At 35.6% G+C, this 25,596-nt stretch overlaps 5 protein-coding genes and 1 long non-coding RNA gene across 11 annotated transcripts; 1 reads left to right on the plus strand and 5 right to left on the minus strand.

The window, feature by feature from the left end:
* The first annotated feature begins 1,148 nt into the window (after positions 1-1,148).
* LOC101254658 (phosphatase IMPL1, chloroplastic) lies at positions 1,149-16,301 on the plus strand. 5 transcript variants are annotated; one of them, XR_740120.4, is made up of 11 exons: positions 1,149-1,542; positions 2,142-2,209; positions 2,829-2,962; positions 5,633-5,721; positions 6,406-6,463; positions 6,551-6,603; positions 7,018-7,116; positions 7,200-7,313; positions 8,058-8,159; positions 8,412-8,577; positions 15,968-16,301. XR_740120.4 is itself a non-coding variant. In XM_004233182.5 (10 exons), exons 1-10 carry the CDS (start codon positions 1,267-1,269, stop codon positions 8,508-8,510), a joined length of 1,092 nt encoding a protein of 363 aa, XP_004233230.1. In that variant the 5' UTR covers positions 1,149-1,266; the 3' UTR covers positions 8,511-8,732. The 5 variants fall into 5 exon arrangements, 1 of the variants encoding a protein (XP_004233230.1); XR_740121.4 differs by lacking the exon at positions 15,968-16,301 and adding an exon at positions 8,679-8,803; XM_004233182.5 differs by lacking the exon at positions 15,968-16,301 and having other exon boundaries at positions 8,412-8,732.
* Positions 9,158-12,044, minus strand: LOC138341772 (uncharacterized). Its single transcript, XR_011214722.1, has 2 exons — positions 10,372-12,044; positions 9,158-9,992 (listed from the first exon to the last, which is right to left on the minus strand). It is a non-coding gene; the product is annotated as an uncharacterized lncRNA (long non-coding RNA).
* Positions 12,506-14,965, minus strand: LOC101255163 (lectin). Its single transcript, XM_004233183.5, has 3 exons — positions 14,594-14,965; positions 13,846-13,964; positions 12,506-13,055 (listed from the first exon to the last, which is right to left on the minus strand). Exons 1-3 carry the CDS (start codon positions 14,888-14,890, stop codon positions 12,683-12,685), a joined length of 789 nt encoding a protein of 262 aa, XP_004233231.1. The 5' UTR covers positions 14,891-14,965; the 3' UTR covers positions 12,506-12,682.
* A 628-nt stretch (positions 16,302-16,929) lies between the features above and the next one.
* On the minus strand, positions 16,930-19,124 carry LOC101254356 (protein PHLOEM PROTEIN 2-LIKE A1). 2 transcript variants are annotated; one of them, XM_004233180.5, is made up of 3 exons: positions 18,124-19,124; positions 17,793-17,911; positions 16,930-17,534 (listed from the first exon to the last, which is right to left on the minus strand). In XM_004233180.5, exons 1-3 carry the CDS (start codon positions 18,394-18,396, stop codon positions 17,147-17,149), a joined length of 780 nt encoding a protein of 259 aa, XP_004233228.1. In that variant the 5' UTR covers positions 18,397-19,124; the 3' UTR covers positions 16,930-17,146. The 2 variants fall into 2 exon arrangements, with proteins under 2 accessions (XP_004233228.1, XP_069149617.1); XM_069293516.1 differs by having other exon boundaries at positions 18,055-19,124.
* LOC101244054 (lectin-like) lies at positions 19,051-20,681 on the minus strand. The gene is made up of 3 exons (XM_004233851.4): positions 20,313-20,681; positions 20,090-20,208; positions 19,051-19,498 (listed from the first exon to the last, which is right to left on the minus strand). The coding sequence occupies exons 1-3, from the start codon at positions 20,457-20,459 to the stop codon at positions 19,126-19,128; spliced, it is 639 nt and encodes a 212-aa protein (XP_004233899.1). The 5' UTR covers positions 20,460-20,681; the 3' UTR covers positions 19,051-19,125.
* A 411-nt stretch (positions 20,682-21,092) lies between these two features.
* LOC101243762 (uncharacterized) lies at positions 21,093-25,015 on the minus strand. The gene has a single exon (XM_069293515.1). The coding sequence runs from the start codon at positions 23,178-23,180 to the stop codon at positions 21,234-21,236; it is 1,947 nt and encodes a 648-aa protein (XP_069149616.1). The 5' UTR covers positions 23,181-25,015; the 3' UTR covers positions 21,093-21,233.
* Between the last annotated feature and the right edge of the window lie 581 nt (positions 25,016-25,596).

Raw genomic sequence — 25,596 nt, forward strand, 5'->3', positions numbered from 1 at the left:
GTTCAATCCAATCTATTTTTAATCTTTTTATTTTCTATGCTTCCATAGAAATTGAATTTATTTTTTATTTGACTATTGTAAAAAAATATAAAATGAACTTAGAACATAAACTTGAGCAAAAGATAATTATTGCAATAAACATAAACCGACAACAAAACACAACAACTAATTGAAGTTAACTAAGAGCTAAAGCCTAAGTTTTAAGGCAAACTCCTCCTAATTGAAATACTAATGCTCCTAATGGATGAATCGATTTTTCTTTTTTAAAGGAAAACTAACCAAAACATTTTCTCACACTTTATTTATTTTGATTATAAATGTGGTATGTACAATTAACTAGTAATTTTTCAGCAAGATTATTCAAGCTCATTTTTTGAAGGCTCAATCTTAAGCTACTTTTTATGTTCTCTGAGAATCAAAGTGATTTCAAGGATAGATTTATTACAGAAAATGCCTAGCTAGCTTAGGAGATTGTCCAGAACATCAAAACTCAAAAGTAAGAATTAAGGACATAATTTGGTTTTGAAACTTGATATGATAAAAGATATATGATAGAATGTCTTCACCTATCCTTATTGTTTATTTAGAGAATTTAAATTTCCTAATACAGTTTACCAACATGATAAAAGTGCATTATTTTCGAGGCATAATGTATAAATATAATTTTTTTTTAACTTGACATCTATTCATATTTATGCTCTTTAACTTTGAGAGTTAGTTTGTATAATTGAACAAATAGACACATACGTCTTACATAACATACTACCTGATAATTTGAGTCCTATATGGTGTTCTACGTGTTTAATGTCATGTAAGATTCATAAATGGGGTGTATGTGACGCCCCAACTTGAGATTAGAAGTTCCACATTCGAAAAAAATAGGAGAGATGTTGGGTATATAACTAAGCAAGTCTGACCAACTAGTGATGCGTTTTAGAGTCGAGCATGTCTATACTCAAAGCGGATAATATCACTTATGGACTGAGCTGTTATAGATGTACGTAAAGGGCTCATGTGTTTATTTATTTAAAAGTTGGTTAATTAAAGTGCCTATTTCTGCTTTATGAAAATTGAAAATTAAAATTAAAATTTGAAATCAAGTTTATAATCCAATATATGTATTATGCCTATAAAAAAGAAAATGTTACGTGTCAATTTTCATGATTAAGGGACCAAAGTAAAATATCAATAGTTCATATTCTTGAAATTAGACCAAAAATTCAAAGAAAACTCTGAGCACAAATCAGTACTACACAGTGTGTGAAAATGGGGAGATGTCTTCTTTCATCCACAATTTCTTCTTTGAGAATTTGTCAGTTACCCAGAATTCGTCTTCCTGTATTTCCCAAGAGTCGTAGCACCAATTCACAATATGGGTTTTGTACAAGTTTGTCCACTGGCGGGGGATTTTGCACCAAGGCTGCTTTATCGGAGGTGGGTATCAAGAAAGAGTACTCAAAGGTTGCTGCTGATTCAACCGGAAGTATCCCCTCCAGTGAGCTACTCAAAGTGGTTGAAGCTGCAGCTAAGACTGGTGCTCAGGTTTGGCTTCCTTTCTTAATCTGGTTTTATTTCTATGTTCTTGGCAATTTTCTGCTTAAAGATTGAATTTTGAGTTCTTGTTTACAATGTACTACTTATTAAATTAGGATACCCTTTGTTCTGTTGGGCATTAGAGACAGGGAACTGGTTACCTAGAGGATAAGTTGGATGCTTAAGAATATGATGTTAAGCTTCATTGAGGAGTGTGGATGTCGGAGAAAGATAGACTCCATCTGTGCACTTTTACTTGTCCATTTTGAATTTTACACACCTCTTAAGAAAAAACGTTTAATATGATATAAATTAGTCTTGTGTCTTACGAAATAATTTGGGGAATAAATGATTGATGTTGAGGGTAAAACATTAAAAAAAAAAGGGTTCTTCCGTTGATATGCTAAAGTGTCAAGTAAAAGAGAGATTTTAGTGCTGACTATAGTAATGGAGTATCAATGTCTTACTTTTCTTTCTATGGACAAATTAGGAATCATCAATTTTCTTTTCCATTACTTCTATATCTCCCATCTGCATCTAGAATTTAAATAATCTCTCTGGCTCCCAATCTATTACTTTGTTTCTCATTTTTCTCATTTTCATGTTAGGTTGTAATGGATGCTGTGAATAAGCCCCGAAATGTTACCTATAAAGGGCTCACTGACCTAGTGACCGAGTAAGACTTTGTATTACTTCCCTTTAGTGGTGGTTATTTTTTCAAATCAGAATTGACATAGTGCTTCTGTTTCTTTTCTTCTACGTTGATGATCAGTGGCATATTGTTTCTAATAAATTTTTCATTCTTGTTTGTTTATTGTTTCTCAGTTTCTGGTGATAACACCGAGCACTATATGGTTCACTGTAATTAGTGAATCTACTTCTATCACTATGACGATGTCTAGTTTTGTAGCAAAGAATATTTTCTTTCCTTTTTATTTTCGATGCGTCCATTGAAATGATTAAATTCTTCATCAGACTTTAGTAAATATTCTTTGACTTTCTTCCATCATTATGTGATCATTCGTTTCTGCTCCGTGATACTTCGTTTTCTTGCTGGAGGAACATTTCTCCATTCTCTTAAGACCATTGCTTGAACTTAACACTAAATTTAAAGAATCCCTTGTTAGCGAGTATGTACGGTCTCACTTTATCTGTTGACCTTATGCTTAACAATTTGGTGATATATGTGAGCTACCTTTAGTTGCTCCTTAGGTTATGATATTCATTTTATTTCTTTATGTGGAGACTCTCATCATGCTGTCACGGTAACATGTGTTGGCTTAAACTTATTGCAGCACAGATAAAAATAGTGAATTTGCTATCCTTGAAGTCGTGAGGAAGAATTTTCCAGATCATCTAATTCTCGGGGAGGAAGGAGGAATTATTGGGGACTCGTCATCTGATTATCTTTGGTGCATTGATCCTTTAGGTTTGTTCTTACAGATCCCCAACTTCATGGCAATGAAAGTAGTTACACATGTTAGCTGACACTCTATTGAGGTTAAGAACTTATGTAGGTCCTCATAAGTAGAAATGAATTGTCTAGTTTTAAGTGGTTTTAACTTGTAATGGTCAGGTTATTTTAATTTGAAGGGGTCACATTTAACTTGTTCCAGTTTAACAAATATACAACTTTACTAACCTAAATACTAGCAGATTTTACACACGCTAAGGCATGTAATTGCAAAAGCAATATATGGATGAATATTGAGCATCGTCCTAACTTCATAGTCGAAAATCGGTGGAAGCATCGAACAATGAAGTAAAATAACTAAGTATTAAAAGAAGGAAAGAATATAACTAACACTAACTAGCTAAGAGAAAATCTTGTGGTAGCATCTAACAAGCCTAGTGTTTCTGACCTCACTTAATTATTTCATTTGGACCTCTATCATCCTCTTGATCTTACTGATAATGTGAACTAATTCGGATTATTCAGGGTACATTCCTATGTCAAGTGAAGCTAACCTTCTTAACTAATAACCTATTTTTGATGGTTGTTAAGATAAGGAGGATGCAATGAGTTTAGCTCTATTTTCCATGCCTCTGGTTTGAAGTAGAAGCCTATTCTACAATCAAATCATACCATTATCATCTATTTGATTAGTATGGATCTTAATCTTCTCAATCCCGATTCTAAATGAAGAATCTCTTCCGAGTTCCTTAAAATCTAGAGAAGGATCTAGTTGGTGGTCAATCAATGAAAAGCATTAAATACAAGATTGAACAAACAACGTACTTGTTAGTAATAAAGACCAGTAAAAATAGTAATTAGTCCAAGCTTCATGATAATCCTAAATTGGAAATTAACAAAACGAAAGAGAGCAACTGTATTTGGTGTCCTAGTCTCTTCATAAGCTCCTTGTCTTGTGTCTTATTTGGCCTTGAAAAAATGATTTTTGTTCCTTATTATGGTCTTGGAAGTTCCCTTTCTTTTCCCTCTTTTTTCTTCCAAAAAATCTTGAATTCATTCACAGCCTTATGAAGTAAAACTGGTTCATGCTAAGAGTTGAGAGCATCATAGACACCCAAGGAGGTGGTGTAGTAGTTGAAGAGTTGGAATAGTAATTCTTTTGAAACGGGTAACTTGTATTCCTCAGCATTAAGGGCTATGCTGACCAAAAAGTATGAACAGAGAAGAGAGAAAAAAAGAAGAAAATAGAAACAGAAATACTTGCAAAGAACCTACGAAATCCACTGATTAGGTTTCCTCTTCTATATTTTGTTCTTTACACCAAAAACCTAAGGAAGTATGGAATAATAATCTTAGAACCAGTTTCTCAGTAAGGGATGACATTGAGTAAATTATTCTCTTATACTGAAGACTTGTTGGGAAATTTGCTTGAAACCTGTATTGTTAGGAGGTAGCAAGTGGATTACGCGAGACGCAAGCTGACCCAAACACCACAGTTCCCAAAATAAAAAAAGAGAAGAATTGAGAACTTCGTGGAGAATCACCTAAACAACATATTTTCAAAGTGAAATTTAGAAGTAGAAGGAAGAAATTTTGCTTGTGCTTTATCTTACCAATAAAACTGAATTCTGGTGTCTCTTTTTTGTCTTGCAAGTCCCCTCTTTATATGCAAACCCGAAATCCTTAGCCAAGAAGGGAACACTGAAAATCTTGGACTCCCTGCATATATGTTCTGCAGCAGCGAGGGAAGCTTGATATAGCTGTGCGATTGCGCAAGTGCATGAACATCCAAGCAGCTGCATTGGCACAGGCATGCAATCACATAAGCACATGAGTGGCTAGTGCAACCAAGCTAAACTTGCACAACTTTAGTAAAATGGTCATTACTTTGTTCAGGGAAGTCATAATAATGAGCAATTTGAAACATTTGCGACTAGATATCAAGGTTGCAATTTTACGAATATCATGGCTTAACTTGAGATCTATAATAATCCAGATTACTTTATTAAGTTTTGTCAAAATCTGACACGATCATTTCACATTTTTGGTCTATACAGTTCTTTCCCTGGTATGCTAAAATATTTCATATCAAGTGAGATATCCACAGTGTGTACTACTGAAACATTCCAAATCTTTTGCTAAAAATACTTATAACTCTCTTTGTCTCAATTGTCTCAATTGATATGAGACACTTTCCTTTTCAGTTAGTTCCAAAAAGAATAACACATTTCTTTGACAAATATGTAGGGACACGATCAACATTTTACCCATGTTGGGTCCCATTTAATAGTCAAAAAGTCCTTAAAAGTGTACATTTCGATTTAAAAGTCATTTATTTTAAGGGTAATTTTGAAACGTTGCAAAGTCTCCCATATATTTTAAACATGTTCCTAGTTTTGGGACCGGGAGAGTTATTCTTTTGATTCTTGTTTGTTGTTGTTCAATAGAACCAACAACATACCCAGGGTAATCCCATAGGTGGGGTCTGAGAAAGTAAGATTTATGTAGACCTTACCCCTAAGAGTGCTTAATTTTACCTTGATAAATTCATCTTTTTACTTGTAAATATATATCTTGCATGTCTGAGTTCAATAAAATGTTCTTTCACTAGAAACAAGTACCATATATTATCTTAAAGACAACTCAACCAAGGAATGGATGTTAATTGGTAACTTTGTATTGCAGATGGAACAACAAACTTTGCGCATGGCTATCCCAGCTTTGCAGTCTCTGTGGGTGTTCTTTTTAGAGGGAAGCCAGCTGCAGCTGCTGTGGTATATGCTGAGATAGTTTCCGATGTGCCTTTTAGATTTTTTTACCATGGCTCAGTCGAAGAGCACTCTCTTATCCAGCGAGCTTGGTCTCTGATAATTTTATGATAGCTGATTCCAACTTAATGTGCAAGAAGAGAACGAAAAGCTTGAACCATCACTAGCAACTTAAATCATATAGTGCTAGAGATTGATTATTGATATGTTATATACTGTCTTGGACAAATTATATTATTAAAACTAAGAACATAAATGAGAATTCTTATACTCTTGAGGGACCTGAACTGAGAGATAAAAAAGAGGAAGGAATTTTCAGCAAACCTCACAAATGTTATATAATTGAAAAGTGACTAGCTTTAATATTGCTGTAAGATTTTCTTTCTGAAGCTATCCATAATTTATGTAGGATGTGTTAGTTGAACTATAATAGATGCCCCCGAATTCAACCCTGGCAACTCTGCATTTCTTAATTCACTGAAGACTTGAATTAGCTGACCAACCAAAATTATGTGACGTTTATCTTATAGTAACTTTTATGTAGTATACGGAAGACTGAGAACGAAATTGGAAACCATAAAGTGGGAAGACTACCAATGACACCAAATCTCTTGTTCTAATATCTGGTCAGATATGACATCTGGATTCCTTGTCCTGAACATAATATTGTTTAGGTCTTTTTCTATACAGGTTGAGTTTGTTGGTGGCCCTATGTGTTGGAATACTCGAATATTTTCTGCAGCTGCAGGTAAAGAAGTTTATCTATAACAAGTCATTTATTCAATTGCAAACTCCAAAGATCTACTAATGACGTTATGCAATTTTCTTCTCCTAGGCAAAGGAGCCTTTGCTAATGGTGAAAAGATTCATGTCAGTCGAACTGACAAGGTGAGAATTTATACATGCAAATGAGTAAAACAAGCTTAATTCCCATTTTCCACAGACCCATGACTAGGAATGAGAGTTTGATGATAACTTTCAGTACATCTGATAAACGTGGTTCTAGCTTGTCTTATTGCATTAGAGAGTCAGGTAGTGTGGGCCTCTACCTGCTGTGTGTGACCTGTTATGCGTCTATACCCATTTACATGCATGTGTATTTATTACTATTTGAAAGTCCTGCTAGTTTTGCACCTTCTTTTTGGGCAAAGACATTATATATGGCTTGACTTTGAAGTTTTAAATTGACAATAGCGTCACACATAAAGCTCACTAAATGAAAGACACACTTACTGTCAATCTTCTTTCACCAATTCTTTTGACTTATTCGTTACTGTTCTTTATTGTTTGTTGTGTGTTTAGGTGGAACAATCTCTTCTAGTGACTGGATTTGGATATGAGCATGATGATCCATGGGCAACCAATATGGAATTGTTCAAGGAATTTACTGATGTCAGCCGGGTAGCAACTTTATCCCTTATCTTTATTTGAAATTTTGCACATTCCCCACCGAAAAAAAATTCTTCCTGCCATATTCTGCATAGGGTGTGAGAAGGCTTGGTGCTGCTGCAGTGGATATGTGTCATGTTGCTTTGGGGATTGCTGAAGCATATTGGGAATATCGTCTAAAGCCATGGGACATGGCTGCAGGAGTTCTGGTATTCTTGCTCTCATTATTTTCGATATTTCCAGACACTCTTCTTCTCATGTTTGAAGAAAATTGTAGAGAACTGAGGTGATGCATAATAGGTCCAATCAACAAATTGTAGTATCAATATAATATTTTGTTTTCCTCTCCTTTCTATTAAATAGGAAAAATGCTTAAAAATGTTTTCTTTGCCACATGTTTTCTTTCCTTTTTCTTTATAGATTTGTGAAAGTTATTTAGTCGGTGAAAGAAAGCAGCATATTATGTACTTATCCAAAAAGGAAAAAAATGCAGCACTCACCATTGTGCATGTGTGTGTGATATTTTAGGTGGATAAGTAGAACTAACCATTGTGCAATAAACAAGTAATGCAGCGGGGCAAGTGTGCAGAAGGAGTTAAGGTTCTATAACAGGAATGCTTTTGTTAGAATGAAACCTAAGTAGCAGTATATAAACTTATCTCATTTCTAAGTTCCGTATGATCCTATTTGATGCAAATTTTTCAAGATCAGTGGGTTGGTTTTTAAATCGAAGAAGTGAATGGTTCTCATCTTTTTAACTTGAAGTATCAGATGTTGGTAACGTTGTAGTAATGAAATACCACCAGGATATCCACTCATGAAAGTGAGTTTAGCTCAAATGTTATCCTTCTCAAGTTTCTCTGAAGGGGGTTACTTCTAGTTTACGAACTAATGACAAGTTATGTTCAAGTGATCAAATCTATATTTAACACTGTGGTGTATGTTTCAAGCAGATAGTTGAAGAGGCTGGAGGGACAGTTTCGTGTATGGATGGAGGAAGTTTTTCAGTATTTGATAGATCTGTCTTGGTATCCAATGGTTTGCTCCATGCAAAGGTCAGCATTTACCTATGTTGAACTGAAATTAACTTGCTAACTGTTTTTGATCTGCATAAGTTGCAGACTTGCAGTTGATGTAACACAGTACGTCAAATCTGGTTGATCAATTTTGTTTTTAATATTTATTTATGATAAGTATCTAGAAGATGGAGTATTCTTATTCCTTTAAATTTTGGTTAAAATCTAGAGCATGCAACCTTCTAATGGAAATGCGTTGCTACTCATTGTCGTTTCCATTAACATGCGCAGCTCCTTGAGAAAATTGGTCCAGCAACGGAAAATTTGAAGAGCAAAGGGATTGATTTCTCAGTGTGGTTCAAGCCAGAAAATTACCATACAGAAGTTTGATACGTCCTGTGTTTTGTCCTTTAGATGTGCTGCTTGAAAGATTCTTCTACAATCAGATTTTGATTAGGTCGGTATTTGCATTTGTATTTTCTATTTTACATATTATTGTATGGAACTGGTCAAATATACGTCGGTGTAAGGTAAATATTAATATAACATGTCTTCTAGGTAAAAGGATGTTGGCAGCAGAAATAAATTGTATTGAATTCTCACTGGAACAAAGACATTTGTTAGTAGAACTGACTTTATGACATCTGGTCAATCAAATTATACGATTTTATCTATTAACATTATGTTATGATTCCCATTTTTTCCATGTTATTGTACAAGTGTACAACCGGCAAACAAATCCATTAAATGTTTGTATGTAACTGAGAGAGTGCAATACTGGGCCTTAAAATGTATTCCCAGATTGTACAAATTTTAGTTTCTTCTGGCGAATGCTCTGAACTTGAATTTGATGTTTTAATCGAGAGTTTTACTTTTTAATCCTGGAGGTTTACAGACCCATATGTCACGGACTTAGAGTCTTACTAAAGCTCCGTGCGGCACTTGAAAACTTACTCACGAATTTTTCATGATCTTGTAAGCTCAAGTAAGCCTTTAAAACTAAGATCACTAAGAGAATGTAAAGAAAGACTTGAGAATTTTGGAAGAAGGCTTTGTATTGCTTGGAAGATTGCTTACACTGTTGGATTTCTTGTTTCAAGCTTGGATGCCTTGCAAATGAATGTCACCCCCTATTTATACTACCTCCTAAGGACCTAAGTGTAAATATTACTTACTTTACAAGTCCCTCCTTATTTATACTTTGGTCCCTCTCTAGAAAATTCTACACATTCTTGGAATTTCTAAATCTTTCCAAGAAAATATCTAAGTTATTCTAGAGAATTCCTTAGAATTCTCTAGTCTTTTATATTAGTCTAGAAGGTTCTAGAGTTCTCCACAAACCTCTCCACAACTCTATACCCTTCCGCCCCTATTCGGACGCAAAATTTAATTGTCATGTGGCGCGACGTGACACTCTCCCCACCTATGGATGCGACGACAGCGTCGCGTCGCCACTTCATCGGCGACCGAGTCTTGTCTTCTTGTACGCGTGATCAATAGTCCATTGACTCGGTCAATGCCCTCGCGCAACTTCTTCAATTGCTTCTTTATTTCTTCGAACTCGGCCTCACGATCTACCTCCTTCCTAGGAGGTGAGTGCCTCGACTGCTTCTTTAGCATCACAACGTTGTTCCCTTTTGGAACCTTCTTCGTGCACAGTGGCATGACTTTTTTAGCAGCATTGTCTTCTTTCAAACTTGCAATGGCGGCTACAAATGTCGACTTCTCCTTCTTAAGATTTTTCTTCAGCTGCATGGCCGTTAGTCGGACCTGCCCTTTTGTCTTTGGTGCCTTAACCATGGGAACCATGCATGTTCCTCCTTGCTCCATGTACAGAAGTCGTTGGAAGTAAGGATCGATCACTGTGTGGCACTGCTAAAAGAAGGCATGATACATAAATATGCCCTTTAAAATGACTTCAAATCACATTTATGCCCTTCAACTTCGGTTGTGCACAAGTAGACACTTAAACTTGTATAAAGTTGAATAAATAGACACACATGTTCTACATGTCATCCTTCATGTCATTTTTTGTCCTACGTGGTGTCCTACTTGTATTGTGCCATGTAGGACTCATGTGTTTATTTATTTAAAAGTTGGATAGTTAAAGTGTCTGTTTGTGCATTATAAAAGTTGGAGGTTAAAGTTAAAATTTGAAACCAAGTTTAGCGTCCTGCGTCCAATATATGTATTACTCTTGCCCAAGAATATTGTCAAAGAGATAAAAGAGCGATAGTGAAGTTGGTCTTACCTTGCCACTCGCCTAGCGTGATGCTTACTCCATGCACGACTCCACTTACGAGAGTCGGTTGCATTGACCGTCCTGAGTTGGCATTACTTGGACTGTAACACAACCCAACCTTGTCGCTGCCGTCTTGGTCATGATATTGACCTCTGCACTTGTGTCGACCATAGCACGAGCGGGTCTTCCATTGATGGTGATGTTGACATGCTGCGCACCGCATATTCTCGGCTTCTCTGGTTGCTTGGTGATAGCTTCGCATAATCCTATCAATCCCAACTGTGTCGTCTCCACGCCTTGTTCTTGCTCATGTGCTTCCTTCTCTTAACGCTCTCGTCGGATAGCACCAAGACTCTTCAGTTCAGGGCACCTCGCATAGCCATGCGAGCCACCGCATATTTAGCAACCACCTCTTTGGCAACCTCTGTTGCCATGACGTCCAAACTCCTTGCCGTCACACTTGTGGGTTTCATGCTTCTTAGGATGTGGCCGCGGCTCCTCGCCTTTCCACCATCTCCCCCATCATGGTCATGACTACCTCTCCCTTCTCTCCTCTGGCTCTGTCGGGCTTCTCGTGCCTGAAGTTTGTCAAAGCTTCGGCCTGTGTGATGGCTTCATCAATAGTCCTGACATATCGGCGTTTCAACTCCGTCCTGGCCCAACTCTGTAGCTCATCCATGAAGTGGAACAACATATCTTCATTCGTGAGGTTAGGAATTTGAAGCGTGAGGGTGGTAAACTCCTGCACATATGCGCATATGCTTCCCATTTGGTTCAACTCCCTAAACTTGCGCTTCGCCTTATATATGACATTGTTAAGGAAGAACACATTCTTGAACTCTACGTGGAATCGCTCTTTAAGTGTTGATGGTGCAACGCCTCTTCCCTATTTCTGACTCTTTACGCCTCCACCACAACATGACCATCTCCGAAAGATACAACAAGTGTTGATCTTGTTTTCGTCGCTCTTCACTTGGTTACACTTGATATAATTCTCCAAGTACTACAGAAAGTTCTCCACCTCTTGAGCATCACGAACGCCTCTGAATATGGATGGCTTGGAAGCCTCGACCCTGGCCTCTCTATCACGGTCAAGCGACGATGATCCTCCAGTTTCCACGCCCTCCTTGAGTGCTTTCATCTCGGCCTTCATGGTCTCAATCGTGCTCAACGCCTCCATGAGCCAACACTCCAAGGAAGTGATAACCTTCTTAATCTCAAACTCAGACCGCTGGAGTCCCTCCAACTCTTTACGGATGGATTCAGTATCCTAGAGGGTGAAGTCTTCAAGGGTTTTAAACTTGCCATCAACCAGATTCATGCGTCGGCCTAAAATCTCTACGACCTGCCTCACCACTTCAACCCTTGCAATCCACTCCTCCCCACCATCCAGCCTGACATTGGTGGTGCTAGCGGCATTTACGTCTACTCCGTTAGCCATTCCCTTAGTACAAACCTTTGCTCTGGTACCACGTTGTCACGGACTTAGAGTCTTACTAAAGCTCCGTGCGGCACTTGACAACTTACTCACGAATCTTTCACGATCTTGTAAGCTCAAGTAAGCCTTTAAAACTAAGATCACTAAGAGAATGTAAAGAAAGACTTGAGAATTTTGGAAGAAGACTTTATATTGCTTGGAAGATTGCTTACACTTTGTTGGATTGCTTGTTTCAAGCTTGGATGCCTTGCAAATGAATGACACCCCCTATTTATACTAGCTCCTAAGGACCTAAGTGTAAATATTACTTACTTTGCAAGTCCCTCCTTATTTACACTTTATTCCCTCTCTAGAAAATTCTACACATTCTTGGAATTTCTAAACCTTTCCAAGAAAATATCGAAGTTATTCTACAGAATTCTAAGAAATTCTCTAGCCTTCTATATTAATCTAGAAGATTATAGAGTTCTTCGCAAACCTCTCCACAACTCTAGCTTCCGCCCCCATCCGGACGCAAAATTTAGTTGTCATTTGGCGGAATGTGACACATAGGTTTCTATCTCTGTTAGTGGGGAAGAAGTTATATTTTTTATCTTTTCTTTATTAGTTTAACACATGGTATGCAAGATTTTCCTAAATAGGTCAACTCTTGTCTATACACGTTTATCACTTGATACTATTGAGTTCTGGGCTTAACGCCAAATCTCTGAGGCATCGAACATATCTGCATAGCACATGCATCTTAATTTACATATACAAAAGAAAGAACACAATCTCATGCTTTTTGCTGCTAGTTCAATGCTCATCATTGTAAACATTAGGGTGAAAAAGCTAAAAAGAAACTGCAGTTGCACGCTAAATTCGTATCATATGCCATAGAACTCAGGCTTTTGGACGGAGGACAGCACATTTAATGACAAGCCCCTTCTTCCAGTTCCCACCTTCATATTCATATAGAGAGAACTCTATTTCTCCATTCTTTTGATCTGCCGAAGTCATGAACTCTCCTGCTGGAATTTCTATCCATTTTTCTCGTCGTTTTTCCACCATATTCTCGGTATGTCCTTGTCTGCTACCATCTGGGAGTATGAGTCGTAGATTCACTGGATTTTCCCATCCATAAGCAGGATCCTTTAACATGACAATGAAGACAACCTCATAAATGAGCCCTGGCGACAGCTTAGTTGTATTGAATCTTCCATGGATTTCTAGCCAGCAAACATCTAGTAGTTCTGCTGCTGGAAGAAGGACATCACTGCATAAACAATAAAAAGTGTCATTTCTGGCCTTTTTACTTTGCTAGTCTTCAACTACAAAAACCTTTTAGTATGCAGTACATGTTGGTTTAGAATAGCTTCTAATAGGAAATGTGAAAGTTTTAGTTAGTTTTAACTCCTGAATGCTGATTATGATTTCGTGGCCTGACAGCTAACACATGTTTACTAATTTTTTTTATCTCTTTTAGCACATTACTTTTCCTGTTCTGCTTTAGATGTCACTCCTATTTTAGGTTTATCCCCCCTCCCCCCCAAAAAAAAAAAAAAAAGAATGACTTTTTCTATCTTCAGTTTTTTTCAACTTTAAACTTCTCATCTTATTCTTACGCCACAGTATCATGTAATGCTTATGACCACAAGTTCTAAGGATACTTTTGGTATGTACCAGAAGTCTTTCTTTCTAAAACTCCATAACCTATGCCCCCAAGGCCTAGCTCGAGTGGCAAAAGGTGGAGGGTTTGTGGCTTAGGTCGCAGGTTCAAGCCCCACACCATGCAAAGCAAAGCCCGGTATTTAGGTGGAGAAGGGTAGAGGGCGGACCCATCATCCACTGAGTTTAGAAGGCTGTGATTGGTCCAAAGGGCGGGTCACAAACGGATTTCTCGGTTATTAAAAAAAAAACACTCCATAACCTATCAAATACCACCATATGAAGTGGAACGGAGAGATTATTATTTTCTATTCCAGCCCTATGTGTGGTAAAAGATGCTTTGGATCTACACTGAAGTTCAACTTGAATGAGTTGTCAAATGAAACATTTTCTATTACCTTGACTCTTGTACCAAGGGCCAGTGCCAGAAACGGTTGTTTTCTGCCCAAGTGATCAAGAGATCTCTTGCATACAACATGAAGCAGTTGCCATATGACTTCTTATCGACCCAGTATTTCTGCATGAAGTGCAAATTAAGTATAGCCATAGAAGTAGATAAGGCTACAGAATAAAACTATAATTTCAAGTGATTGGGCTTAATTGACTAGTTGAACTTGCATAACAGAATTGGTCTAACAAGTCACAAGAGGACATGCTTCTCTTGGGGTTAAGTTGAAGGCAGAATTCTAAGCTTTAACAAAATATACAGAGAGCATGACATAAGCTCATAAAGTAGATATATGCTTCCAAATAGTATGTAGGGACTGTAGAACCCGTATATACAAATAACAACATACCCAGTGTGATCACCCACTGAAACTGTATATCAACATTAAAAAATAACGAACTTCTCAAGGATGAACACTAGAAATATATCTATTACTCCGGACAAATTTAGGTGCCTCATTTGGTTTGGACACGACTTTTAAGGTAAAAGTTGGAGTCTTGTTAATCTTTTATATGAAAGAAGGTTCAGAAATGGAGATTAAGTTGACTTCTTGAAAAACATGAATGTTGTTATGTGAGTGAGTAGGTTAAAAAATCTTTTTGAAAATAGTATAATAAAGAAGTTTTGGTAAAGGAAAAATTTCCTTTTCAGAAGGGTGTCCAGCGTTTCAAATTGAGCCTTAGACAATTTTTTCTTACCTTGCGCTTTTGGTTCAGAAATACTCCCGTATATAGCTGGTCATATAGTTTGTCCATGGAGGATCTGTCAACTGAAGAATCTGCCTCTTTTAGGATTTCTTCATAATTATGTGGAAATCTGAGTACTCTAGCGGCTTCCATTGTCTTGTTAGTCTTAGTACTCTTGATGCTCTGTGGCATAATCTTTCTTGGTTCTTCATTGAGTACGGCAGCATCACTATGGTGGCCTTGAGGAGAAGCATTGCTTAGTTCTTGATTTTGTTGTAAATCCTGATCTTGTGACAACCCTGACCCCATTTCTCTGAGAAGAACTCTTTGTGGATGCTGGTGTATGTATTCTGGACGGCCTAATCATTAGTCATTCGCGTGAATAAAGGGAGTTTTTATTTTGAAACTCTCTTAGTTGAGCATCTTTTGATTTTATTTTTCTTGAGTGGAGTCGGAATCTACTTTAAGAATTTATTCCTGTCTTCCACTTTGCACTGTCTATGAACAGATTCATGCCAGCACAGATAGACCTTAAAAAGGTTATTCCTTTACAATAAGTTATGAGTTATGAGATTGCAGATATCCAGTATCTATGCTGGTGGGAGGTAGAAGGTACCCCATGGAATTAGTCGAGTTGAACCCAAGTTGGTCCATACATCATGTCATAAAAAAAAAAGTAATGACTGTAGATTTTTCCTTTTTGGTAATAAATTCACTAATGTTGCTGGATTTGGAGAATGTCTAAACTTTGAAAATTGCATTACTCTAGCTATTTGGCTACACCTCATTGGAAAAACACCCTCCTATCTGAAAAATAGCTTGCACTTAGCACCTTTAAAACATTCCGAACTCCTGCAATACTTTATTAGACCTCCTGCACTTTCTGCTCCTGATTATACTTGGTTATTTCACCCCTAGTCACTTGCTGGCTCCTTTTCATATCAATTACTTCTATATAGTGATACTGTGGTAGTGTAAAAGAATTTTTGCATGACCGGGTCAAGTACAAGATAATTACATGTCTGCCCATAATAAGTGGAATTATTATCTTGAAAAATAAGGTGGATAACATGATAGAACATGTGAAATTGCAAGGTTTCAAAATATTGTTACTTTTATATAACAATTGTGTGCCTTCTTTCAGATGGCTGGTTTTTGTTTATTCGTGGCTGTATACTGAACATATTGCAGCTAGAATTGTGTATTGCTTGCCATTTTATCTTCTTCTGATATGTAGTTAAAATTAAAAAATCTAGCTTTATAGCATTAATTCTAAGACATAGATCTGAGAAATAAGATTCATGTTTATTGATCTAATAATAGTGCTTTTTATTTTACTTATTAATTGCACTGTTGGTTACCACTTTGTATGGTCAATACTTTCAGAATCAGATGCTTGTCCTGACCTCCTGATAGAAGAAGTCTTATCATACGGCAAGCTGCTGCTGCTGCTGAGGAATATGGTGATTTTATTTCGTTATGTCCAGATCAGTCCTTATCAAATATATATATTCTTCCTTTTGCTATTCATATTTCCATATTCCTTCTCATCTTATAGATCATAGCATCACAACCAATGCATGTTTTTTTCATACTAAGTTAAATATTATTTCACATTAAGCTTCTAGCAGGAATGCATAATTATGTGCTCATCGCACAAAGATCTTTGGACAATGCAACAGAACTATATTTCTTTTAAGCATGAATTGGTTTAAAGAAAGAGTGAGCAGATAATCTGGGATAGAATGAAGGTATAATCCTTGTTTATTCCAGTTACCGTGATATCAAGCCATCATTAACATAATGATGTTTTCAAGATTTAATTCTTACAAGGTGATGATGTGTCACGCCCCCCAAACTGGGTGCAAGGTGATTGACACCCGGTCTAACTTACTTGCTGGGTGAACTATGAATTTATCATGTATAACTTAATCCCAAAAGTTTCTGGGCTTTACGCTGTGGCATGCATTTGCTCAAGATATGTTCGTATTAGGATTCACTTAGACTAACTTATTTATCCATAATATACAAGAATTCAAGCTGTTGGCTTACAAGTTAAAAGAGTATCCTGCAAACCTTCAAATCCTCAAAGGAGATAATTATCCTTGAGTCAAGTCATTCAGTAAAGATTCAAGCATTGAGGAGAGACTTTCAGATTTTTTTTTCAAGGAAGAGTACATAGGAGGTCAAGCCCAGGGCTTTGGTGAATACTACTGCAACGTTTGATGTGTGAGTTAGACGCACATTGTGGATTACAATTAAATGTTGCCGCGAAAGAAAGCATTTGTAGTTAGTGGAAAAGGATAGAGTGGCAGGTCATTAGTCACTGAATTTTGAACTGAACAAACTTATATCTCCAAAATAAATTGCATAAGCTTCTTATTCTTTAGGAAATATATTAACATCTAATGACCTTGGAAATAGGTGGTCTTGAACTTTTGCTACATGGTTAAACCTTTGACGCCAAAAGTCGATACTTGATGTTCTGTTCATGGGGCGCAAGATTAAAAGTTCAAGATCATCCACCTCCAAAGTCATTCTTGTATATCAACCAGACGGAAAATCTCAGGACACTTTGGGACGAATAACAATACCTTTGATGACTAAACCCTGTTTACAATTCAGTTTCTCGGTTTCATATAGAAAAATCTCAATCTCTTCCCTCTTCTTCTTCTTCTTAAGCTCACTGATTGTGAATAACTCACCTACTGGCACTTCTATCCATTGTTCTCTTGCTGTTACATTCATCAGATTTACTGTAACATCTTTGCTCGACTTATTTGGGATGATAAGCCTCAATGTAATTGATTCCAGTCCATCTGCATATTCTTTTATCTTCACCACAAACACAACCTCGTACAATTTTTCTGGCGTAAGTGCTTCTGTATCAAACCTCCCACAAACTTCCAGCCAACGCACACTTTTTAGTTCTGCTGCTAAAATTTTTTCATCGCTGCAAAAAGTGGTAAATTCAAAAGCATTAGCTAGGTCCTCGCAGATTATCATGTAATAATGTATGTGTGGCTGCAGGACTTTTGAAACTTGTAGTTTCAAACACGTCCCAACAGTTGTGTGAATATAAAAGTTCATCTCATGGGTAAAATATGAAGTTTAAGTTCAACTGTTACCAAAATTTTCATTCTTTTTTGCAGGCCGAAAAGGAAATAGAATCACATAAATTGAATCAGACAGTATATCTTGACTTTGTTACCTTGTCTCTTTTATTTCTACCCAATTCCAGTAACGATTGTCTTCTACCCATGTGATTGAGAGATCTTTTGCATATAGCATAAAGCAGTTTGCGTTATTCGTTCTGTCAATCCAGTACTTCTGCATATCATATCACTAATATTATTTGAAAGATTGCATAACACTGTGAACTTCAAATAAATGAAGAATTATTAGAAGACTATCATAAAAATGTTGTATATAATTACAACTGCATAGCTATTTTGAAATAGGATCATACATACTTCTGTATAAGATAAGATAAAAAGAAGTTTGGAGAGAAAAAGAAGAAAGGGAAACTTAAGTTGCTCTACCTTCTTATTCTGTTTGAGGTAGACTCCATTATATAGTCGCTCCATGGACAATCTATCAATCTCCAACGGAGATTCTGATTCTTTCAAGATCTTATTCAGATAATATGGAAGCTTAGGTCTTATACATGGAGGCTGGACTCTTATAATTGTTGTTTCTTCATTATAATTGACATCAGTTTTACTTATTTCTGGTCTTAGCTCACTTGGTTCTTCTGTCCTCACAGACGTTCGCTCTCTATCTTTTGGATTCTTAATTGATTGCTTTGCACCCATCTTAAGAGATTATTGAACAATTTTCTGCAAGTCTAATATTATATTATCTAGATATGGAGAAAAACAAGCTTTATGACTACTTGATATTTTGCCATAAAGTTTGATGCTATGCTGTTTTTTTCTTTTAAATAAGTGACTCAAAATCTTATCTTAAAGCATCTGATTCTCTTTTTTTTTTTGACGAATTCACCCTTCCTACAAGTTATTCTTCTACTAAAGAATTAATTCCTTCAATTGTCGATGAATTGCTTTGTAAAGTAGCTTATCTTTTCTTCTTCTTCGTGTAAATTGACACTCTGATTTGAATCCTTGATTAACGATATGGAAATTCAATCAGTTACAAGAGCATCGTGGATTAATACTTGGCAAGAACCCAAGTGAAATCATTTAAGTAGTGGGGGGGGGGGGGGAATGGGGTTCACTATGGGTTTTTGCATTGTTTGGCATCTGTCAACGACACCATATGACCATACTTATTGAAATGATAGTTTACAATCATCTGTGTAACTTAACATTTTTTTTTCTAGATCGTCAGTCAAAACTATTACCTTATAAATGTGACCTGATTGTGTAACTATTTTTACATGGTAAGTACTCAGTGCATAGAACTTTTTCGCCCTTTTGGCAGCAAACACACTAATGTTATTGAAATGCTTGTGTTTGAGAAATATGACATCTCTATTATTGTTAAATTTTATTTTGTTTACTCATAATATTTTGTAGAAGAATTTAGACAGAAACTTCAACACCTTTAATAACCAGTCCCATCTTAAGTTTTCTACCTTTCCTTTCATGCACATAGAATTCCAAATTTGTGATACTTTCCATCTCTTGTGGAATCATGAAAGTCCCTAGTTGAATTTTTATCCATTTTCTTTTTGGCTTTTCCATAAGATCTTCAGTACTTTGATGTTCTTCGGTACCATCAGGCTTAACAAGTATAGTTTGCAGTGGAAATTCCCATCCTGAGAGAAATTTCTTCAATAACACCACAAGTGAAACTTTGTACTCTACTCCCCTCGAAAGCTTTCCTGCATCAAAACTTCCACCAACAGCTAGTGATAGAACTGTTTCCATCTCGTAAACTTGAACAGGTTGATCACTGCACACATAATCAATTGAAAATAAATGCATTTTTGTGTCTATGTGCGGTTTTAACATTCTATATCTTTTTTGACACTAGTAACATTTGTATTTCAGTCAGTACTTAGGTAGTTCTGAAAAACCATATTTACAAAAAGAAGAAAAAGATTAAAGTCTTTCCAATGCGAAACGAGGAACTAGATGGATCCTAAACCATCTATGATTGACTCAGTCTCATTGGAGTAGACATTAGTACACCAAAAACAGAATAACAAAAGGCATTTAAGCTTGACTTCCTGCAGGTTGTTGTCCCTATTTTCATAACATCTATCATTCTATATCTTAGTGTAGAAATGCCCCTTAAGTGGAAATGCGGAGGATTGATTAATACTTCCTAAACATGTCACCAATATATTTTTTTTCTTCATACACATCCTTAGCGACCTATCCTTCTTTCTGACATACAAGACAGGTGAGCCTCATGGTGAGACGCTTGGCCTAATAAACCCCTTGTCAGAGAGAGCCTTCAACTGCTCTCAAAAAGACATTGGAAATTGATGAAAGTCTACTAAAAGGTAAGAGATATATCTCATAATGTAGATTAAATTACCTTGGATGCTCTTTATATTGGGGCAGACTCCACTTGCTGCTTTCTTCTGACCATAGGACATGTAGATTTTTGGCATACAAGAAGAAGCACTTTGCCTTTGTCTTTGTATCAATCCAGTACTGTAGCATATATAATACATTGATTAATATAGACGAACACGCCCATATATATATATATAGACTATAAAACATGGATAGTTTTGTAATTGGGGATATTCATATACCCTGATTTGTTCATCCAAAAGTACTTCCACATCAGGCTCTTCATATTGTAAGATTTCTTCCAATTTACGCGGAAGACGTCTAATATTGTTGCTGCTACTGCTGTTGTTCTTTGGTTTTGCTCTTTTGCGAAGTATTCCACAACTCATGTAGAAATCAATTGCCTTGATAAGCTTACAAATGATAATATTTTTTGCTAAAAAATTATCCAAGTCAAGTAATCTATGTTAAAACCAGATATATGCTGATGCTCTGAGTGGTAACCAAGTTAGAATTTTTAAAAGAAAGCATATATTCTTAGGGATGTTTTTGGCTTAAGAACCTCCCATCTGTGGTGTGGAAGATCCTACTGCTAACATCTTCTATAATACAAAAGTCACCAAAAAGATATAAATCTCTATTTGAAGTTGAGTAGAGACTCGTGCTAATAACATGTTATCGAGAAACATAAACCTCTACTTGAAGTAGCGTGTAAAAGAACAAAAAATAGAGATGCTTAGATGGAAAAAAGAAGTGGAGATTGTTACTATTAGATAATTTCATTCAATTATGTTTCTAGTAGGGTAGGAATACAGTAAAAACTTAACTGATCATACATTTTACCACCTTAATATATGACTTGACCGTGTAAATTAGTATGGTTTGGTGTGTAATAAACACTAGGTGCAGGTAAGCTTTTTACACAAGTATATACATTGTCTATATGACACAAAAATCCCCCATAATTCACAAGAATTGAGTACATCGTCCATGTAAAATTACATGGTTCATGGTATCAATAATATGTAAAAGTACTCGATGAACATATCCATAGCTCAATTTTATTCATAAGTTTTAACACTACAAAAGATGCCAACTGGTATGATGCTCTTCTTCACATGATATGTTACATTCCTAAACTTTAGTCATACATCGATTCGAGCCTAGCCATTATTTCTATCTTGGTTTTCCTCATCAGAATCTTCAAAAAATGCAAAGTGAGCCATGGATCCACAGTTAGCACCCAACAACCAGATTAAGGATAAAACTTCACCACCTTTCACAAGATATTGTGCATGAGCACGTGGTGCAGAGCATTTGGCAGCATCAAATAATATCGCGATCCAAGTTTTGTGAATAATCTTCCAACATTTAACTCTGTCTTGACACCAATGAGGTTCAGTTTGCAAACAGTTGACAACATTAAAAGCTTCATACAAGAACGATTCCTGAAGAATGCTCCCCTCAGCAGCTTTTTTCATGATCTCTTTGCAAGCTTCTTTTTGGCTTAAATGTTTCTTTTCATGAAGCAATATTTTTATCTTGTTGTTGGTCTCTTCTATCTTTTTCTTGTTAGGAACAGGCATGAAGAAAGGTCGAAAAATAAGAATGTAAACCATGTAGTCTGATAGAGACTTTGAACATTCTCTAAGGTTTTTCAACTCTCTTGAATCGGATCCAATATTTGCCTCAGGTACATCAACATTAAAGAAAATCTCTGTCACAATGTGCCATACTATGAGGAACTCGTTCTTGTTAAGCTCCTTCGACATAGAGAACTTGCTGGTGCATTTAGTGAATTTAGAAGCATACGAGTTACAATCCCAGTCGTGCCTATTTATACATATTTCTATTTGTCTTAGAATTTCAGCTTCCAATAAAGGAGAAAGACTCTTGTTTTTCACATATATCATCTCATCAAGATAATTTGTAAGGTGTAGGTAATCAATTATGCATTCCCATGCTTTTGGAGGTCGATTTAAACCATAGTTTATGAGGTTGAATTGTTGGAGAGATGGTCTCCAACACCATAGAGCCCGTGGCCGTGGCCACTTCAAAGCTTTGAGGAATTTGACGACCCAAGTGATTGGCCTCGTCTTTGCCCTTGACATTGTGGCAATTGTGAAGGTTGAGGAATAAAGCAATACAACAAAAGCAACGGCATCCAAAAACATACCTCCAATGAGTAAGCTGTAGGTTAGTCCCACATCGAACGGATCAAATTGCTTTTGGTTGTTGTTCCTCACCAACAAAGAGAAAGAAGCCAATGCTGCAGTAAGTAGAACCCAATAGACAGATCGAGCTGAGTTCCCAAAACTTTCATGAAAAATTTGTGCCTTTGTGTATAGAAGATCATGTAGAATCTCGAGTTCAGCCTGTGCGATTCTAAAAGCAAACAGATCCGTTCTGTTTTGCAGGAGTTTTTGAATTCTACTGTACTCCTCAAAAGTGAACTTGTGCTCCACCAGAACACCTTTATAGGCCCTGAATATTGTATACGCAAGTTGTATAACCTCCACATCATCCAGCTCTCTTGCTCGGAAATTGTGAGGTTCTTCTGAAGACTTCTTCTTCACAACATCTTCATACTTACGATGACTCAACGTTATGGACTTATCCATACTCCCTATGAACCTAGCACGTGCCCTCTCGTAACATTTGATGATCCCAGCGAGGAACACTAGGACATTTGGGATCCAAAGATAGTTTACTTGGGAGAAGGATAAGTAGAAGACGTAGCCAGAGGACAGGAACATGAAAACAAACGTGAAGGCATACCTAAACCAGAGGTCATTGTCCTCGAGGGAAAATGCTATGGCGTGATCAGAACCTCCCAAGTGCAGCAACATACAAGAAGCCCAAAGTGACATAAGTTCTGCCTTGTCATGTCTTGTTTTGCTGTAATTTACAATGAGATTGAGAATGAAAGCAGGGGCCCAATCAGAAGCCATGTATGCTGACCAAACAAACACCATCAGGATTTTACTGCCTGTTCTCTTCCTGAATGGTGCTAAAAGAAGCAATAGAGCTTGGATGAAGAGGCTTAGGATGCAAAAAGATTGCACATTATAGGCAATCCAGGCAGCCTTGATATGATTTATAGACATCATTTATGCCTAGCAAGTATTGAATTTTGCATGTAGAAATTATATGTATCGAGTAATCGGAGATGAAAAAGAAAGAACTGAAATTTTGTGAACAATGTTGAAGGATGTACCTTACTCTTATGTCAAGTGTACCTTACTTGAATATGATACTTTTCTTCTACCTATTATTACTCTAACTTGATCTCTTTCTTTTATACCTTTTTGATCAACTTCAATACAAGAATTTAGATTCACTTTTACTTGTCACTTGTAACATATTAAGACTTAATTAGTACTAAACAACAATCAATCGTGTCAATTATTGTTTTCTTAGTGAGTCCTATCAAATTCAAATGTGATAAAAGTAAAAGTGAACGAGTATATACGTACAAAGTTACAAATAAATCAATCATGCATGAAGGCACTGGTTTCTAGTGAAAAACATTACAGAAATTTCACATAACGTTAGTTAATTAGTGTCAATGTCACCACAACAGTTGCTATCATAGTTGGAAAAGTGCAAGGCGTCACACTTACTCTGATAAGGCTTTAGGGGATCGACAAGGCTTTAGGGGATCACTTTTCACTGATATATATATACTAGGTAATTTATCCGCGCAAAAATTGCATTGAATTTGTAATTAATTTTTTTTTACTAATATCTATACATTAAAAATAATGAGAAAATAAGTTCTTAAATAATACGATACTAGGAACTCATCAAGAGGATTCATCCTACAAAAATTCCAAACTCTAGCTATAGTTGACCCAACATTAGCATTTATCAAAACTTGTACCTACTGGTTGTTCTGGTTTGTCACACTCTGAGACAATAACTAGATAGAATTAAGAAATTCAAGATGTTTAACTTCTTGATCAAGGACTTGAACAAAAGTGTTTGCATACTCCAAGATGAATTTTATTATTTGTCATGATCACATAACTCAAGAATCTCTAATGAATGAATTATATACGAAATAAGAAATCATTGGTTCTTTAATCAACATTAAAGGGAAAATAAGTAAAAAAAATAAGAATATATATACACACACACACACACACAAAGACATTTCGTAATATAAAGAAATATTTAAGTTGGATGGATTGTACAATTGTGATACATGTCTTAGGAGAAAATTCCAAAAATCGTTAACATATTTCAAAAAAGTGTAAATTAGGTATATAGCATTTTCTATAGTAATATTCTCAAGATATAGCATTAGAGTTTGTATTTCAATATATAACATTTAATATCTCAAGCTATAGCATATTATTATAAACTTAATGTTAATTTGAAATAATTAAAAAAAATTGTTTAAAAAAAATTGAATAAAAAAAACTGACAAAAATATAAATGGAAAATGACATCCTTTATTACTAAATTAAATACAATTATTAATTGGTGTTAATTGATTAACACGTTTTAAGGAAATTTAAAAAATATTCAGATTAGTTAATTGCCTTAAATCTCTCAAATTAGTTTAAATGAGAATAAATTTTGATTTAATTCCTTAAAAAGCTCTAACAAATTGACATCAACGTACAAACTGTTTTTTCCCTCCAATTTTCACTATTCTTTCAGATTTGTAGCAGATATCAGTTCATTTATTTTTAGTAATTGAAGAAATTTTGACGTTGGAAAAAAATTGATTTGCTATGATGGAGAACATTGTGTCGATATTAATTAAAATGGTGGAATGTGGAATTCATCAGGTTGGTTTTAATTATGATTTGTTGATTTTGATTATGATTTGTTGGGTTTTAACATGGAGAACATTGTGCCGATTTTTTTTTGATTATTTTAAGATCTGATATAGATTATAGCTTATTTTTTTGGGATGAAACAATGTTTTGGTATATATACCGTATCTGAAAAACAGCTGTAAATGTATATGTGTTTGAGTTTTAATAAAATTGATGATTCGCGTAATACTTGATTTATGAACAAAATATAAAAAATGAATTTGATGGTACAGTGTATTTAGTTACTAGTCAAAAAATAAGTATTTATAATTATGTGGATCGTTGAAGTATGAAAGTTGTATTAATCGTGTATGAACCTTATATGAAACTTGTATTAATTATGTATGAAGTTTCTCTTTTTGTTGAAATTAGAATATATGTTTCTGTTTGGCATATGAAGGTAAATGTTGATAAAATTCTGTATGAAAACTATATTTTTTTTGTTTAGTTTCTTTTTGTTTAATAAATTTTTTTTGTGATGATGAAAGCTATATTTGTTTTTTGTTTAGTAATTTTTTTTGTTATTTGTGAATATGTGTAATATTAATGGAATTATTGGTGAAAAAATAGTATATTGGTCGAAATATGAAATGCTAGTTTCTTTGTCTGTTTCTGATTTGTAAATCAATGTTTGTATTATTTTTGACATTTATAGTATGAAATGTGTACTATTTTGATATTAAATATTTTTATTTTA

Source organism: Solanum lycopersicum, chromosome 2 (genome assembly GCF_036512215.1).
Source record: "Solanum lycopersicum chromosome 2, SLM_r2.1".
NCBI lineage: Eukaryota > Viridiplantae > Streptophyta > Magnoliopsida > Solanales > Solanaceae > Solanum > Solanum lycopersicum.

Coding starts and splice junctions, on each gene's coding strand:
- LOC101254356 (XM_069293516.1), bottom strand. CDS start 18,396: ATGGGTGCAAAGCAATCAATTAAGAATCCAAAAGATAGAGAGCGAACG. Junction 17,912..18,054: donor TTATCTTATCTTATACAGAA/GTATGTATGATC, acceptor TATGATATGCAG/AAGTACTGGATTGACAGAAC. Junction 17,535..17,792: donor GTAGAAATAAAAGAGACAAG/GTAACAAAGTCA, acceptor CACTTTTTGCAG/CGATGAAAAAATTTTAGCAG.
- LOC101255163 (XM_004233183.5), bottom strand. CDS start 14,890: ATGGGGTCAGGGTTGTCACAAGATCAGGATTTACAACAAAATCAAGAA. Junction 13,965..14,593: donor TTCTGAACCAAAAGCGCAAG/GTAAGAAAAAAT, acceptor CACTTCATGCAG/AAATACTGGGTCGATAAGAA. Junction 13,056..13,845: donor CCCTTGGTACAAGAGTCAAG/GTAATAGAAAAT, acceptor TTGTTTATGCAG/TGATGTCCTTCTTCCAGCAG.
- LOC101243762 (XM_069293515.1), bottom strand. CDS start 23,180: ATGATGTCTATAAATCATATCAAGGCTGCCTGGATTGCCTATAATGTG.
- LOC101254658 (XM_004233182.5), top strand. CDS start 1,267: ATGGGGAGATGTCTTCTTTCATCCACAATTTCTTCTTTGAGAATTTGT. Junction 7,117..7,199: donor AATTTACTGATGTCAGCCGG/GTAGCAACTTTA, acceptor TATTCTGCATAG/GGTGTGAGAAGGCTTGGTGC. Junction 7,314..8,057: donor ACATGGCTGCAGGAGTTCTG/GTATTCTTGCTC, acceptor TGTTTCAAGCAG/ATAGTTGAAGAGGCTGGAGG.
- LOC101244054 (XM_004233851.4), bottom strand. CDS start 20,459: ATGAGTTGTGGAATACTTCGCAAAAGAGCAAAACCAAAGAACAACAGC. Junction 20,209..20,312: donor TTTTGGATGAACAAATCAGG/GTATATGAATAT, acceptor TATATGCTACAG/TACTGGATTGATACAAAGAC. Junction 19,499..20,089: donor CAATATAAAGAGCATCCAAG/GTAATTTAATCT, acceptor TTATGTGTGCAG/TGATCAACCTGTTCAAGTTT.